This window comes from Tamandua tetradactyla, chromosome 1, assembly GCF_023851605.1.
Source record: "Tamandua tetradactyla isolate mTamTet1 chromosome 1, mTamTet1.pri, whole genome shotgun sequence".
In the NCBI taxonomy this organism is placed as follows: domain Eukaryota; kingdom Metazoa; phylum Chordata; class Mammalia; order Pilosa; family Myrmecophagidae; genus Tamandua; species Tamandua tetradactyla.
Window position 1 is genome coordinate 100,403,819 of NC_135327.1, and position 15,804 is coordinate 100,419,622.

The window sequence follows — 15,804 nt, forward strand, 5'->3', positions numbered from 1 at the left end:
TGTGGGCTCCGTCAGAACTGCCTGCTGCCTAAACCACCTGAGTGTAATTTCTCTACCCCCTCCCTGTTACACACATCTTCAGGTAATGAGGGCTGAGCAGAAATTCTCAGTTGACCTTTCTCTTCTTAGAGTCTGAAATCTGAGAGCCTTTGTAACTGGGATGTGCTTATGGAGCTGTGAGTATGCGTGGAGGTTAAGAGGATACATGCAAGAGTTCAATTCCATGAAGTGGATGCTGTGCCACTGTTTTGCTACCTGTGACTTTGGTCAAGTTAAATAATCTGTCTTGGGTCACTCCCATCTGTGAAATAGGAATAATTATAGGCCTCAGTTCATGAGGCTGTTGAGAGGAAGTAAGATAGTGCCCCTCCTCCCCCCAACACTTATGATACCTACCACGTAGAAAGAGTGCAAAAGTTTGCAGCTGTTATAAATTTTTTTGAGCATTTTTCAAGTACTGTTGGTAGTACCCTGCTATTACTCTGTATGTGATCTGCATTTCATATGCTGAATGCACTGATAAATGAGGATTTAGGGACTTAGTTTATAAGTGTTTGTAACTACCTCTTTTTGTTAAAGCTCTAAGAATGCCACTTTAAGAGGCTTTGTCTATATGGCTGCTTCTCTAAGATAAAATTGAACTTGGGAATTCCTGCCACCTTGTGGCTAAGAAAAATCTAAAGTTAATAATACAATAAGGAAAATTCATTGTATTTTTCTCTCAAATTATGTCCTGAAGTATTTATTTAGTGTGTGTGTAGGAAAGGCTTAGATTTCAGGACCTGTTTCCTGCCTTCTCCCAGCGATATTCAGATAAAGCAGTCAAGGAGAGATATTATTCCTATGAGGATTTGTATGTGTGACAATAAAACAACTCCTTAAAAATTACAGATATTGAGTATAAACCTCTTATTCTTGTTACAAGGAGAAAGCTGAATTATCTGATTTTATAACAATGGCTGAACCTTACTTTGTTAGGGTCCACATGCTGTCCTGGGAATAAGGAAGAGGAGGTTTCAGACATGAATTTTAGAGCTGAAAGGGACTGTGTAATTCTAATCTTTTAGTTTTAGATGAGGATGCTAATGTCAAACAGAAAAAAATGACCTTGCCAAGTTCATATGATCACTTCATGTTCAAGCTGAGCTAGAATTCTGGATTCTACTCCATGTTCCTTTCACTGCTCAGATCTGCATCTGTAGATAAATTTAACTTCTCTGGGTCTCATTTCTTCTTCTTTCTTCCCCTTCTCCTCAAAATGATAGAGTTGAACTAATTCTCTTTCTCTCAAGGTCCTTTCAGCTCTGAAATGTGACCAGCCTAATAAACTTCTTATCAGTACAATTAAGTGCTACTAACTAACCAAATTACTAGTTTTTTTTCTGAAAATCTCTTAAAATCGCATCAGAGCAGAGAGTTAAGAAATAGTGGAAATTAGGATCATTTTGGCTAAGCTTCCTTCAGTGGTGTTAAACTGAATGCATGTATTTTGAATAATTATAATGAGCAATGAGGAGTCTTTCATTGTAAATGTCTTGTGTAGAAGTAGGTTTGATGAAAATACTAGCTTTTCCCCCCCTATGAACTGACAGACTACCTAATGACATAGCTGAATACAAATTGTATACATGGAAATGCTTTAACAGCTCACTTAAAATTCAGAAACCTAGGACATTCCCTCATGAGAAGGCTTTTGTTCTGTACTTAGCTTTTCTTTCTTTTCAGCTGTGTCTAAGTTTGGGGGACTACTAATGATGTTTAGGTGTCAGTCTGGTACATGCAGCATGGGCAGTCTCTTCTCTGACAGAAGCAGCCTGTGTTTGGAGACCCTGAGCCCAGACATACTACCACAGCCAGGCGTTGTACTGTGGTCCAGGGCAGTGGGTCATCTGAATACCCGCACGAGAGGATCCCCCACCCCCACACAAGGAAAATCTCTTTAAAGTAGCACAACAAAGTTTGAAAGTTATGGTTTATGCCAGGTTGACAGAGTTGTTTCTCGAGACATGTGACTTTATTTTGATAGTCCACATGCTTAGAAGCTACTGGTGACTTACATGTTACCTCTGTTTGTCCCCATGGAGAAGGATATGGTGTCATGTTCTGTTTCCCTCACTCTCTTCCTCCCTCTCCCTCCTTCCCTCACACTTTCTCAAGAAAAAAGATTTTTTAAAATCTTTTTTGCAACATTATCAATTTAATTCTACAGTAGAAATTTACTCATTTTGAAGCTAGCAATACTCAGTTTTATAGTGGGAAAGGACATAGTAGCTAGCTTTACTGTTTTTGGGTTCACCTTTCTTATTTTTTTAAAAAAGAACCTTCAATCTATTTTCTCCTGGCCTTTGAAAAAGATTAAAAGTTGCTTTGGATGAATATTTAATTGGTCAAAACTTCTAAAGCTCCAACTTTCTGTAGTAAATAAACATAGCTAAATATCAATAAAATTTTATCGGCTGTTGTTTACTTTAGAAATAACCCAAATATTTTAGGGTCCTTAATCCATATTCCCAAAAGAAAAAAAGGGGGGAAAGAGGAAGGCAAGGAAATGCTAACATATGGTCTGTCATTGGGGGATCTGTAGAGTACGTTGGATGTATGGCTGCTATCACCCTTTGAAACTTGTGAATAGAATGCCCCTGGCATAGAAACCACATGGAAATGTCTCCAAAATATATTTTATTTGAAAAAAGCTACAAAACAAGTACATCATGGTCCGGTTATGCTTTTAGAGAAGGGACTGAATGTGTATACATGTGTAAACCTGGGAATGAGAAGTCCACTTGCAAACATTGCCAGGGTTAACTGACAGTGGTTCCAGGAAGGTCATTGGGAAAATTGGTGTGGGTGAAAGAGCACTTTGTTACTTTTGATTATTTCAGGAATCTTTTAAAAAAAAGAAATATTTCTATTGAGATATCTTCATGCCCCATACAGTCCATCCAAAGACGGGATCTTTTTATACTAATGAGTTCATTCATTTATTAGGGAATGTGGGATAGCCATATTCCACTGTGGGGAGTAAAATGGAAAAGAAGGACAGAATTCTGAGTCCTGAGAACACCTTTGTTCTATCTCAGCCTGGTTACCTAGAGCTGCCTTCCAGTTCTGTATTTTTCGTGCCTTTTTTTTTTTTTTTTTTTTTTAAAGAGAGAGGGAGGAAAGGAAGGAAAGACAGAGAAGGAAGGAAGGGAGGAAGAAAGGGAAACATTTTTAAACATTTTCTTGTTTTATTATATTTTGTTTGTTTGTTTGTTTTTTACATGGGCTGGGGCCGGGAATCGAACCGGGGTCCTCCGGCACGGCAGGCAAGCACTCTTGCCCGCTGAGCCACCGCGGCCCGCCTTTCGTGCCCTTTTTGATATAAAGACCACCTTTTCTCCTCCTCTTTCCATGCAAGTCTGTAATTGAAAGTATAACTCCAAGTAAGGAAAGAATTGTGTGAGCCAGAACACCGACCAACTAGAGAGACCATTTCATCCCTAATTCTCCTTTCGTGCAGTGAGCTGAACTCAGGGCCTATAGGAACAAAGTCAGAGCAAAGAATCTGTGTAATCCTAAGGAAAGGGTGGGACTATTTTTTTCCATTTTGGTGTGTACAGAAGTAGTTAGAAAGGTGTGTATTATTAGGATTGAGTTTGTGTGCTTTTGAAATCTTAGTTTCAACCTCTGTGCCATTTTTTTACTATTGTAGTCTTTACTTTAAAAATATGTAGGTAAGTAGAACACAACAATTTGGATGACTCTTACAAATATAACAAATAAAAGAAGCCAGACATATACTTCTGAACATAAAATTGAAAAAGCAGGTAAAATTACGATGTTATGAGTCTGAGGGAGGAAGGAGGCACTGGTGAGGCTTTGTTCACTTTTTGATTCTACATGTTGCTTCTGTAAGTGTTCACTTTATGAAAATTCATTGAGCTGTATGCTTAAAATTTGTTACTTTTCCATATGTGTGTTACCATAAGGTTCAAAAATGGAGGGGGGTGTGCAGAACTTTGCTCTAAAATAGATGGACAGATAATGTAGAAAATAGCTTATTTGCTTTTTTGGTTGACCAGCACCCTTGTCCCTCTGCTCCAAATCAGATCATTGACTCTGCATGGTCAGAGATTACTGTTTTCTCAGGGTCTGGCTTATAATAGGCACTGAGAATTTATTGAATGATTATCCTGAGTATTAAATTCTACCAGTATTCTGTGAGTGGTTTAGAGATAGCTGTCCTTTAATTCTTTAAATATATGTTTTTTTAGAGGGTAGAGTCTGGGGTGGAGTGTACATTTATAATGTGTTTTCTATTCTGAGCTGCCCATTAGCCAGGACAAGCACTGCACACTTATTTCTGTTTTGCTTGTTTGGTATTCCTAAACTATTACTAAACTCACGCATAATAGTGTAATCAAGAGTTGGGCAAAATGTTTTTGCTTTCTGTTTTTCATTGTTCAATGGCAGAGGTGTTCCTTTGGAAACCTTGTTTTTATTTTTATTTTTTTCCTATATGTACTTCAAAGACAAGGTGTGCATGTATCTGCATATGTGTATGTGTGTTTTAAAGTTTCTGAATCAAATCAGGTTCTGGAGCTGCCTAATTATTTAGTGCCTGTATCCAATAGTTTTCAAGCTGATAACTGAGTAAGGGAAATATTTGCTTTGCTGAAAGATTTATTTTGTAGCTTGATTTTTCTTCCCACTGCCCTGCCCCTTGTCACCTTTCAGAGCTTTAGACAAATTGAATGGATTCCAGTTAGAGAACTTCACATTGAAAGTGGCCTACATCCCTGATGAAATGGCCGCCCAGCAGAACCCCTCACAGCAGCCTCGAGGTCGCCGTGGTTTTGGGCAGAGAGGCTCATCCAGGCAGGGGTCCCCAGGATCAGTGTCTAAGCAGAAACCGTGTGACCTGCCTCTGCGTCTGCTGGTTCCCACCCAGTTTGTCGGAGCCATTATAGGAAAGGAAGGTGCCACCATTCGGAACATCACCAAACAGACCCAGTCTAAGTGAGTATTCCCAGGTGGGTGGTGGGTGATCATGTTGTCTGGGTTTTATTAACAGGGTATGTTGATCTGATACTTGGTGTCCTGAACATGGTCATGATCCCTCCTTATACAGTACTTAAGAATCTGGAAAAACCTTTTGAGTTAATATAATAGTGTTCATTTTTTGCAAATCTGGAGCTAACCCCACTGAATGGAGAACAAATACTCCCTAATCCCAGTCTCATGGGGAGCCCCTGGCACACTAGAGGGTAACTTCTAGGTTATTCTGTTGACGCTATGTGATACCTGTCTTCTGTGGTTGTAGAAGTCATTTTTTGGGTCATAGATGATTTTTCAGGGTTGCTTTCCTTCAGTAAAGAGTGGTTCATTTTGTGGTCCAAATTTATCCCACATTTAAGCCTTGTGGTTCAAATGGCTTTTTTTTTTCCCTCTGGTTATTGTTTGACAGTTTTCATTGGCAGGTTTTAGGGGATTAGAAAATTCCCTGGTCAAGTGCTGGAACTAACTTTTTTTTTTTTAATTTGTTTCATTTATTAAATATACCAACATACAAACACAAACATTCTTACCATGTGATCATTCCATTCTACATATATAATCAGTAATTCATAATATCATCACATAGTTTTATATTCATCATCATGATCATTTCTTAGGACATTTGCATCAATTCAGAAAAAGAAATAAAAAGAAAACAAAAAAAAAATCATACATACCATACCCCTTACCCCTCCCTTTCATTGATCACTAGCATTTCAACCTACTAAATTTATTTTAACATTTGTTCCCCCTATTATTTATTTATTTTTAATTCATATGTTTTACTCATCTGTCCATAAGGTAAATAAAAGAAGCATCAGACACAAGGTTTTCACAATCATACAGTCACATTGTAAAAGCTAAAATCATTATACAATCATCTTCAAGAAATATGGCTACTCGAACACAGCTCTGCATTTTCGGGCAGTTCCCTCCAGCCTCTCTGTTACACCTTAACTAGAAAGGTGATATCTATTTAATGCATCAGAATAACCTCCAGGATAACCTTTCGACTCTGTTTGGAATCTTTCAGCCATTGACACTTTATTTTGTCTTATTTCTCTCTTTCCTCTTTTGGTCAAAAAGGATTTCTCAACCCCTTGGTGCTAAGTCCCAGCTCATTCTAGCATTTCTGTCTCATGTTGCCAGGAAGGTCCACACCCCCTGGGAGTCATGTCCCATGTAGACGGGGGGAGGGCAGTGAGTTTGTTTGTCATGGTGGCTGAGAGAGAGAGAGGCCACATCTGAGCAACGAAAGAGGTTCTCTGGTGGGGTGACTCTTAGGCCTGATTTTAAGTAGGCTTAGCCTATCCTTTGTGGGGTTAAGTTTCATATGAACAAACCCTAAGATTCGGGGCTCAGCCTATTGCTTTGGTTGTCCCCACTGCTTGTGAGAATATCAAGAATTCTCCACTTGGGGAAGTTGAATTTTCCCCCTTTCTCATCATTCCCCGAAGGGGACTTTGCAAATACTTTTTTATTCACTGTTCAAATCACTCTGGGATTTATTGGGGCATCACTCTGGACAAACCTACAGAATCTCTTGCCCTTCAAGGTGGAACTAACTTTTGAGGAGTAAAGAGCAGGAACTATTTGTTTCTATTTCCCACAGTAGCCCGAATGCTGTGCACATTGCCTGATACATAGAAGGCTCTAGTATGTGTTGAAGGAGTGAAATGACTGTTATCAAGTTATGTTTAATGCCTTTCATATATATCTAAGATACTTTCCTAATTTGGAAACCCCACTGCATTTTATATTAATTGTTCTGCTTTATAAGACAGCCTTTTGTGCAGTACTTGGATATTTTGACCAAAAAAAAAGCTTGGGAGTGAACACCCCTAGTTCTTTAATATGCTACAAGGCATACCTCTGGGACATACCCTGAAGACCCAGTGAGTGTACAAGGGAGAAGAGATGGAATTCAACACCATTCTATACAAAGAGTTGGGAAATGGCCTTGAGCCAGCTGCAGAGTTGACTGTAGATTATTTTGCTTTTTAAATTTAATAAGAATAATTTCACTTTACATGGATATAAGGAATTTAAGCATGGTCTTTCTCTGTAAGTAGAATTACAGTGTTGTGTTATACGCTCCCTTATGTAGTTATTCCAACAGGTTTTAAGGCAATATCTATATTCAGCACAGGCACCATGACTACTTGGAATGAGTCATAGCTGACTCACTTCTCATGCAGAACCAAAAATAACTGTTTAGTGGTGGTGGCATGCCTATTCCACCTGCAGAGTGACATCTGATCCTGCTCTGAAGCAGGAGAAGAAACAGGAGAAGGTTGGGTAGCAGTTATCTGAGAGTGAAATCAGTGGTCCTCACCTCCTGTCATAGGGGGTGGGGAAGACGATTGAACCATAGCCTAGATTACTTTGCTTATTTTAATCTTAAAACTCTATGGTTGGGCTGTGCAATGGTGGGCAGCTTGGTGGTAGAATTCTTGCCTGCCATGCCAGAGACCCGGGTTCGATTCCCGGTGCCTGCTCATGCAAAAACAAAAAACAAAAACTCTATGGGCTCCTTGCTTCCCTTGATCCACTTTAACCTGCAGAAACTGGTTTCCCTTTCTTGTTTTGTGTTGTCCCTTTTTAGACAAAGAGCTATTGTGCTTTTAATTGTATGGTTTGTTTTATTTAAAGCAGAAAGATGGAGGATGAAAAAGGAAGGGAAGTGATTTTTGTTATATCCAATGATTCATTTGTGGAGCTTTGCTGGTGTATTTAATTAACCCTTACCATTGAAATTGTTCATTATTAGAGCTTCCATTTTGAGAATGGCCTCAGAGGGCTGCCCTAATCTGCAAAGCAACATTCTTTTCTTCCTGTGTACCAGAGTTTAATAGTGCTTAACGTAGTGAAAGGGTGGAAATAAACTGAAGGGAGATTAACATGTTTCTAAGGACAGGCATTACTTAGTGATTGGGGGTTGAAACAGTGACTTGGAAGATATATCCTGAGAAAGAAACAGTTATCTAAGGCACTGTTTTTTTTTTTTCCAGTTATATCTGGGTAGCCCTTATTTTTTCAATTCTAAATTTTCGTTAACTTTTAGTTATAGGTTATACTTCTGAGGTAATCTTCCATTTTTCAACCAAAACATTCAGGAAAATGTAAGTTGACCCTTGGTTTCATGATAAAGTGCTCATTCTAATGGACACAAACAGCTCAAGTGGCCTCAGCATACTGAATTTCTCCTGAACCACACTTTTTTTGGTAGTTGATTCTCTTCCTTGTATTTTCTAAACAACAGCATGTTTATTTTGTACTTAATTCAAAATGTATAAGTATATGATATAAGAAAACATTAGAATTCATCCTTTATCTCACCCCCTGAAGGTAGCCACTGTTAAATTTGGGATGCATCCTCATAGAACTTGTTCCTGCCTCTACTAACATGTATGACTTAAAAATAAAAAAGAAATGATATCGTAGTTCATACTGCATTTTTCACTTAAATCAAGGATGTTTTATCATGTTTGTACCCATAATTTTACCACATTTTAAAAATAGCCATACCATATAGGTATATTGTTATCGAACAATCTATTGATGGGCATTTTCAAAATAATTTCAGTTTCCTTTCTAGCTTTTACAGATGGTGCTACAGTGAATATTTCTTTGCCACTCCTACTCAACCAGGATGATTTCCCCCAATCCCTTCCACAAAGCATTTGGTAGTGTCTGGAGACATTTTGTTTGTTAAAACTGAGGCATCTCATTTTTATCTCAGTTGCTACTGGCATCTAGTTAGTAGAGACCAGGGATGCTTCTGAACATCCTCTACTGTGAAGATCAGCATCCACAACAAAGAATTGTTCAAAATGTCAGTAGTGCTGAGGGTAGGGAACCCTGCTATCCACAGTATTACCCACAGGTGAGGAAATATCTGTAGGAGATGTTTGGGTGAATTGTTGGGTCAAAAGGTGATAAGCATTTTGCCTTTTGAGAGGTCCTACCAATTTGCTCCCCATTCTAGCCAGAAGGGTTGGTGTGTGCCCACTTCCTCATCCTTTCATGAATAATTAATTTTATCTAAACATATTTGCATCTCTGGAAGAAAATGACATCTTGTCTTACTTAGCACATTATGTAATTACCAGTGAAGTTGAGCATCATTTTGTGGTTATCGGCTATTTGTTTTTCTTTGAAGTAGAACTGCCATCTCTTGAGTTTCATTCACTTTAGCTAAATGTAGACAGAGCCTTACAGAGGAAAGTAGATGAGAGAAATCTGCCTATACATTGTGATCAAGGGTGCATTGTCCAGAATAAGGATTTTGACCTGGCCTGTGGGATTCTAGCTCCACCTGTCTTGGCGTGCATTCCAGTTCCTATTTGTTTCAGAGTAGAAGAAAGACTTTTGTCTGAACCCAGATATTTGACATGAGATGTTTTTTCTATGGCGTATTTGAAGAAGCTTTAAGCACATACAGCTTGGGCAGAGTGGAAAAATGTCCCTGCTCAGTTGGATTGAGGAGAGAGAGGGGAGTGTTCTAGAATTAAAACTTGTTTCTAAGGCATCAATGTTATCAAGAGTTTATGCTCCTGGAAGAAGTGTCATTCACTCTTTACCCATAAGTCCTAAGAGTTTGCATTTGGTAGTTACAGGCTCTATTGTGAATACATGCTTAATGCTCTTGTTTTCCTTTCTGTTTGTGCTCACCCTAAGGATTGATGTCCATCGTAAAGAGAATGCAGGTGCTGCTGAGAAGTCAATTACTATCCTGTCTACTCCTGAAGGCACCTCTGCAGCTTGTAAATCTATTCTAGAGATTATGCATAAAGAAGCTCAAGATATAAAATTGTAAGTAAAGAGGATTACACTGAGGTTTATGTTTATCCAGTTTTATTTTAGATTTCTGTGACGCAATTTTTGGGGATTGCCAACAAAGGAAAAAACTATTCTGGTGAGCAAGTGAGGTTGGTACGGTTGTGACGCAAAAGTCTTTTAAATTAAATTTTTTTTTTCACATGGACAGGGACTAGGAATCAGACCTGGGTTGCTGGCATGGCAGGCGAAAACACTGCCACTGAGCCACCGTTGCCTGCCCAAGTCTTTTAAATTTAAATACTGCCTTTTCATTCCTGTTTGGAGAAAAGCTGAGTGAGTGATAATGGGGAAAAGGAATCCAGCTATAGGAGAAAGCTGTTGGGGAAAATGGGAAGCCCACTTAGGACCAAGAAATAGCCTTGGAATTGACCCAAAGCAGGGACTCAAAATCCTCACTCATCCTTTACTCAGAGATCATTGGAGCTCTGGTTCTTGTCTGCCCTTACCTGGCGCACTAGGGAGCACGGAGGTGGGGGAAATACCCCAGTCCTGTGCTTAAGGAAAACTGGAGGTTTATTTGGGTATTCTAGGTTGAAGCACTAAATCTCTTTTTTGCAGGAACTTAAGAGTGGAGGTTGGGTTCTGTGCTACTTTCACTGTAGCATAAAACAATGATATGCTAGGAGTAGAATCCATAGCAACACACTTGAGTTAGCCTGGGAACCTTATTACCAGTAGTTAAATTGTTAGAGAGCTTTAAAAATATTTTAGCTTAAACAGATGATAAATATGGTGCCATTTTATACGGTTATAATTATTTTTTAGTATAGAGAAAATTTTTAAAAATCCCACCATCCAGATAACCCCAATGATATTTTTTAGCAAGTGATATGTACGACTTGGAAATTCAGAAAGATGAAAAATGAAAGCCCCCTGCCACCTCCTTATATATTATTCCCCCAAAGTGTTACCGCTCTTGTTTCTTTGGTTTTCTTCTTTAAATTTCACATGTATCTCTAGGTATAGGGGCATGTACTTTAAAACTTATACTAAGCTGATATTGTTCTTCAGTAATACATTGTGTTTTGGTATTGGGGGGGTAGTTAGAGTATTGATTTAAGGAAGAGGTATTTTTTTCAAAGAGCTCGCAGAATCCTTCATAGAAGGCACGTATTCTCTGAGGTGAATAATTTCTATCTTGCTGATTTTTTTTTCTTCCTCTTTATTCATACATTGTTAGAATGTGGCCAAGCTTTAATCTGTACCTATCTTAATGCTTCCTATATGTTAGGTTCGAATAATATCCCTTTACCAAAGAGTAGGTTTATTTACCTTGATTTCATGACCATCTTTTTTTTTTTTTATAGCACAGAAGAGATTCCCTTGAAGATTTTAGCCCATAATAACTTTGTAGGGCGCCTTATTGGTAAGGAAGGAAGAAACCTGAAAAAGATTGAGCAAGACACAGACACTAAAATCACAATATCTCCGTAAGTGCCTTGCTTTCTTTTGAACTAAAAAGTTTCAAACACCGTTTTTAAGCTGTATGTTATATTTTAGACATAACATCTCTCACTTTACAACTGTATTATCCCCCCATACTGATATTTGGTTTTTAAAACTCAGGCTGTTGTCTTCCATCTGTTTCTAATCTATATTCAAAGCATTATCTGTTCCCACTGAAGAGATGGGAGAACTAAATGCCTTGTTTTCATATTTCCTAACTGATGTTTGACCAAGTTCTCTGGCATTTATTTGCAAAGTTGGACTATTTAACCCAGTTGATTATCTATTGCTGTGTAACAAATTGCCCTAAAATTCGATGGCTTAAAACAACAATAAATGTTGTCTCACCTGTTTTCTGTGGATGAAGGATTTGGAAGCAGCTTAGCTGTTGAGGGGTGGGTATAGGTGGGTGGCAGGCATAGCCCTTCACCACATGGGCCACTCTCCACATGAGCCTCTCCACAGGGTTGCATGGCAGCTGGCTTCTCCCAGAGTGAAGGATCTAAGAGACAGCAAGACAGAAACTACATTGCCTTTATGACATAGCTTCAGGAGTCACACTCTGATTTTTCTAGTATTGTTTACATAGGTCGGCCCAATTCAATGTGGTAGGAAACTGTATCACTGGGGGCCATGTTGGAGGCTGGCTGCCACACATAGGGTTCACAAATGCTCTGAAATTGTTGGAAAGGTCTGCCCTTTTCAGTTTTTTAGCTTCCATCAGAGAATCCAAAATATGAAGTGGGAAGAGATTGACAAACTGAGGAAGAACAGTTGGGGAAGACTGAGGGAAAATGTGAAGCAAGGAGTTTTCACACAAGAAGGTGGTAGTTTGGTTGTAAAGAAAGAAAAAAATATCCATGAAGTTGTAACTACACTTAATCCTACCCTGTCTTGAATTTCACAAAGGAGAAGATTTTTAAAGAAAAAAAAATCTTAAAAACTACTCTATAAGGATCTATTCTAAACACTGTAACACAAAATGCTTGGTGGGGATGAGGTGGGGTGGGTCAAGACTGGAGGTTAGAATTATACGTTTCTTATTTAAGTAGACTAAAACAAATAATCCTCATTGCATAGGTATTTACATTTTTAGTAAGTTTGAGAAAAAGAAAAATATTTATTCATTAGTCTCATTTTTGCTAGCCATGAAAGTGAGAATTTTAATGCTGGTAATATGGAACAGAGCTGTACTATTCCATATCCTTTCAAAATAAGCATTTAGTCTTCTTTTTCATAGTGTCTCTCCCATTGTTTTTCCTCTCATGGCTGTTGATAGCTCAGGCTTATGTGGTCTGAGATGTAATCTTGGTAGGTTTTAAAACTTCGGTAGGACCTGCATCAAGCAGGGAATTTCTGAATATTACTACTGCAGTCGAACTTTTTAATTGTCTAAATGGTTATTTATGGACCACTTTTTATTTGGTCAAGGTGAATTTGACACAAAAGTGATGGTTTGCCTTTTTGGAATATTTCTACAGTTTCTTCCTTGGCTTATAACCCAGAAGATGCAATTGCATGAAAATTATACAGACAATTATGCCTAGAATTAGAACAGACTAGGAATATACTTACCAAAGCATATGTTTTCGGGTTTCACTAAAACTGTAGTTTTCTTTGATCATTTCGTTCAACTTTAAGTGTTCAAGATATAAATTAAACTTGAAACAGGGACTTAATAAAACTATATATACCTGGTAATTTTTATTGAGAAGGTGGAAAGGAGAAGTATTTTCTTCTCTCCTTCAACTTTATAATTATTGGGTCTGTGTGTTTGGGGCTTAGTCATTTCCCATCATATTTAACTGCCTACTTTTATATATTGTCAACCTCTGTGGTTGGGGTTTTTTGTTGTTGTTTTTGTTTGTTTGTTTCTGCATGGGCAGGCACTGGGAGTGGAACCCAGATCTCCGGCATGGCAGGCAAGAATTCTACCTGCTGAGCCACCGTGGCCTGCCGTATGGTTAATTGCCATCTCTGGGTAAATAACTAGTAACTGTCTCCCTCCATTCTTTTTCTTTTTAAATCTGCAGATTGCAGGAATTGACTCTCTATAATCCGGAACGCACTATTACAGTTAAAGGCAATGTGGAAACATGTGCCAAAGCTGAGGAAGAGATAATGAAGAAAATCAGGGAGTCCTATGAAAATGATATTGCTTCTATGAATGTTAGTTTTACTCTGAAGGACATGTCTTTATGTTGATGAATAGTTAAAATATGTTTTCAATTGTATTAATACTGATTTCTCTACTGATGTTGTCATAAGTAGTTTGTATTGATTTTTAGCATCATAGGAGGTACCCTGGGATAGTGGAAGAAACAGAGGCTTAGGTAGTAGGCTTGGCTTTCTGGGATTTTAGCAAATCATTTAGTGTATCTAAACCTTGTTTATGAGGTTAAGCTGATACCTCCCTACAAAAGGTTACTATCTCCTTTAAATGTTAATTTGAGGGAGTTTAGTAGATTAAGAATGTGGGCTTAAATAGTATGAGCTGGTTTTAAATTGCAGCTCCTATTCTTTTGTACAATTTACTTGGTCTCTCTCTGAGCCTTAGTTTCCCAATCTCTAAAATGGGGCTACTGTCTACCTTGCATGCTTAGTAGGACTACAGGAGGTATAGTGCATATAAAAGCTATTGTTATGAATACAAGTTTAAGACTTATTGGATTATTCATATAAACTTTGGAAATATAAGAATTTCAAATGACAAAACAGGGTAATACAACTAAAGCCATTAAAGTGAGTTGCTGACGTTCCTTAATGGAAAGATAGTGCTGAAAATGGAGCACTTCAAAAGTGCATCTTGAGTTTTGAAGTAAATGATTGAAAAGAAAATTCCTAAATTGGGTCTGTCATCTGAAACACAACCTACTAAGAGAAGAGAAATGCAAAAATTGTATTTCCATTGTGAGAAGAGCATAGAATGCTTACCATTTTAGTCCACATGACTGATTCTCTACCTTCACGTTCTCGTTGCTTGTCGAAATGTGTCAGTCAATTGGGAGTAAATCCAACCCTCATGGGCCTTTTTAAAAAGAGTCTCATGTACGCTGAAGTCTCAACTCTCTTTCCACTTCTACTTCCCCAATTAGAGTGAAGCAAAATCTCCTTTCTGGCCTCTGTACACACTCCAAAAGTTTGTTTAGCGGCAGCAATTACATGGGGATAGAGACTCTTATTTCCAAAGGGCTTAACTTTGTTTTAGGCCTTAGTCTATTCACTCTTGAGTACCAAATCTCATCCAAGCAGTAAAGAACCCCTAATAGCTAGTTCTATATATCTTGTTTGCTTTATAATGAAGAAATCATACAGGCATACCTCATTTTATTGTGCTTCACAGATCCTTCCTTATTTTACAAATTGAAGGTTTGTGGCAAGCCTAAATTGAGCAAGTTTATTGGCGCCATTTTTTCCAATGGCGTGTGCTTAATTTGTGTCTCTGTCATGTTTTAATGAAGGTATGTACAACACTTTTTTAGATGCTATTGCACATTTAATAGACTATGGCATAAACGTAACTTTTATATGCACTGGAAAACCAAAAAATTCATGTGACTTGCTTTATTGCAGCAGTCTAGAACCAAACCTGCAGGTATCTCTCAGGTATGCCTGTATTTGTTTACCTCTTCAGATAATAAGAGATTTGTTATCCCATACTCACCAAGGCCCACAGATATACTCTTGTCTAGACAGTGTAGACTGGTCATAAGGGAAAGAAAGGCACTGTTCCCTGGAGAAAACTCAGTGTAGTTGCAGATCAAGGAAAGGACAAACCTGAGGTTTAAAAGAGGTCACAGTCTGAATATTGCCGCTTATAAATGCTCACTTGATGGTTTTTTTGTTTGTTTGTTTTTATTTTTGTTTCTTTTCACTTGATGTTCTAACTGTAAAACTAAGGGACCTTTTTGCCATTGCAGCTTCAAGCACATTTAATTCCTGGATTAAATTTGAATGCCTTGGGTCTGTTTCCACCCACTTCAGGGTTGCCACCTCCCTCCTCAGGGCCCCCTTCAGCTATGACTCCTCCCTATCCGCAGTTTGAGGTAAGGTATCATGCCTTGGCTTACCGTTTGCTGAGCAGGGTACAGTCAGGCTTTATTGCCCTGAATAGTGCGACTTTAAATGTTAATTGGGAAAAACTCTAATGTAAAATCTGGTCCCCAGATGACCTATCATCAGTGCTCTCCAGGTCTTGTCAATAGAATCTTCTTACTTCTCCATTGTAAAGTTTTGGTTGGTAGGCTTGTCAGCATGTGTTTTTAAATATCAAAAGAAAGTTTGAGACTTAATAATTGAGGGAGTGGGAGGAGGCTAGGTTCATTTAAAATGTTGAAGGAAAGGATTTTTAAAAGGCTTCTACTATTTTGATCAGCTGGAAGTCAATTGCTTTGAAAGGTGAGGAAAGACTTGATGTGGTTTCCATTTTGAGGGTTATGGGAATAAAGTAGGGGTTGCCAAAAGAGGTTGTTTTCA

The 15,804-nt window shown here is 38.2% G+C and overlaps 2 protein-coding genes across 5 annotated transcripts in view; one reads left to right on the forward strand and one right to left on the reverse strand.

Moving 5' to 3' along the window:
- Positions 1 to 15,804, forward strand: part of IGF2BP3 (insulin like growth factor 2 mRNA binding protein 3) — a 194,542-nt gene that overhangs the window by 150,364 nt on the left and 28,374 nt on the right. For both annotated transcript variants that reach the window (XM_077121756.1, XM_077121766.1), the window contains exons 6-10: positions 4,720 to 5,001; positions 9,721 to 9,855; positions 11,190 to 11,312; positions 13,362 to 13,497; positions 15,249 to 15,374. In XM_077121756.1, the coding sequence (XP_076977871.1) occupies positions 4,720 to 5,001; positions 9,721 to 9,855; positions 11,190 to 11,312; positions 13,362 to 13,497; positions 15,249 to 15,374 (802 nt within the window). The remainder of the gene's footprint in view (positions 1 to 4,719; positions 5,002 to 9,720; positions 9,856 to 11,189; positions 11,313 to 13,361; positions 13,498 to 15,248; positions 15,375 to 15,804) is intronic.
- MALSU1 (mitochondrial assembly of ribosomal large subunit 1) overlaps positions 1 to 15,804 on the reverse strand; it is a 174,962-nt gene that overhangs the window by 108,866 nt on the left and 50,292 nt on the right. For all 3 annotated transcript variants that reach the window (XM_077121806.1, XM_077121786.1, XM_077121780.1), the window contains exon 4: positions 11,677 to 11,830. In XM_077121806.1, coding sequence (XP_076977921.1) covers positions 11,677 to 11,830 — 154 coding nt within the window. The remainder of the gene's footprint in view (positions 1 to 11,676; positions 11,831 to 15,804) is intronic.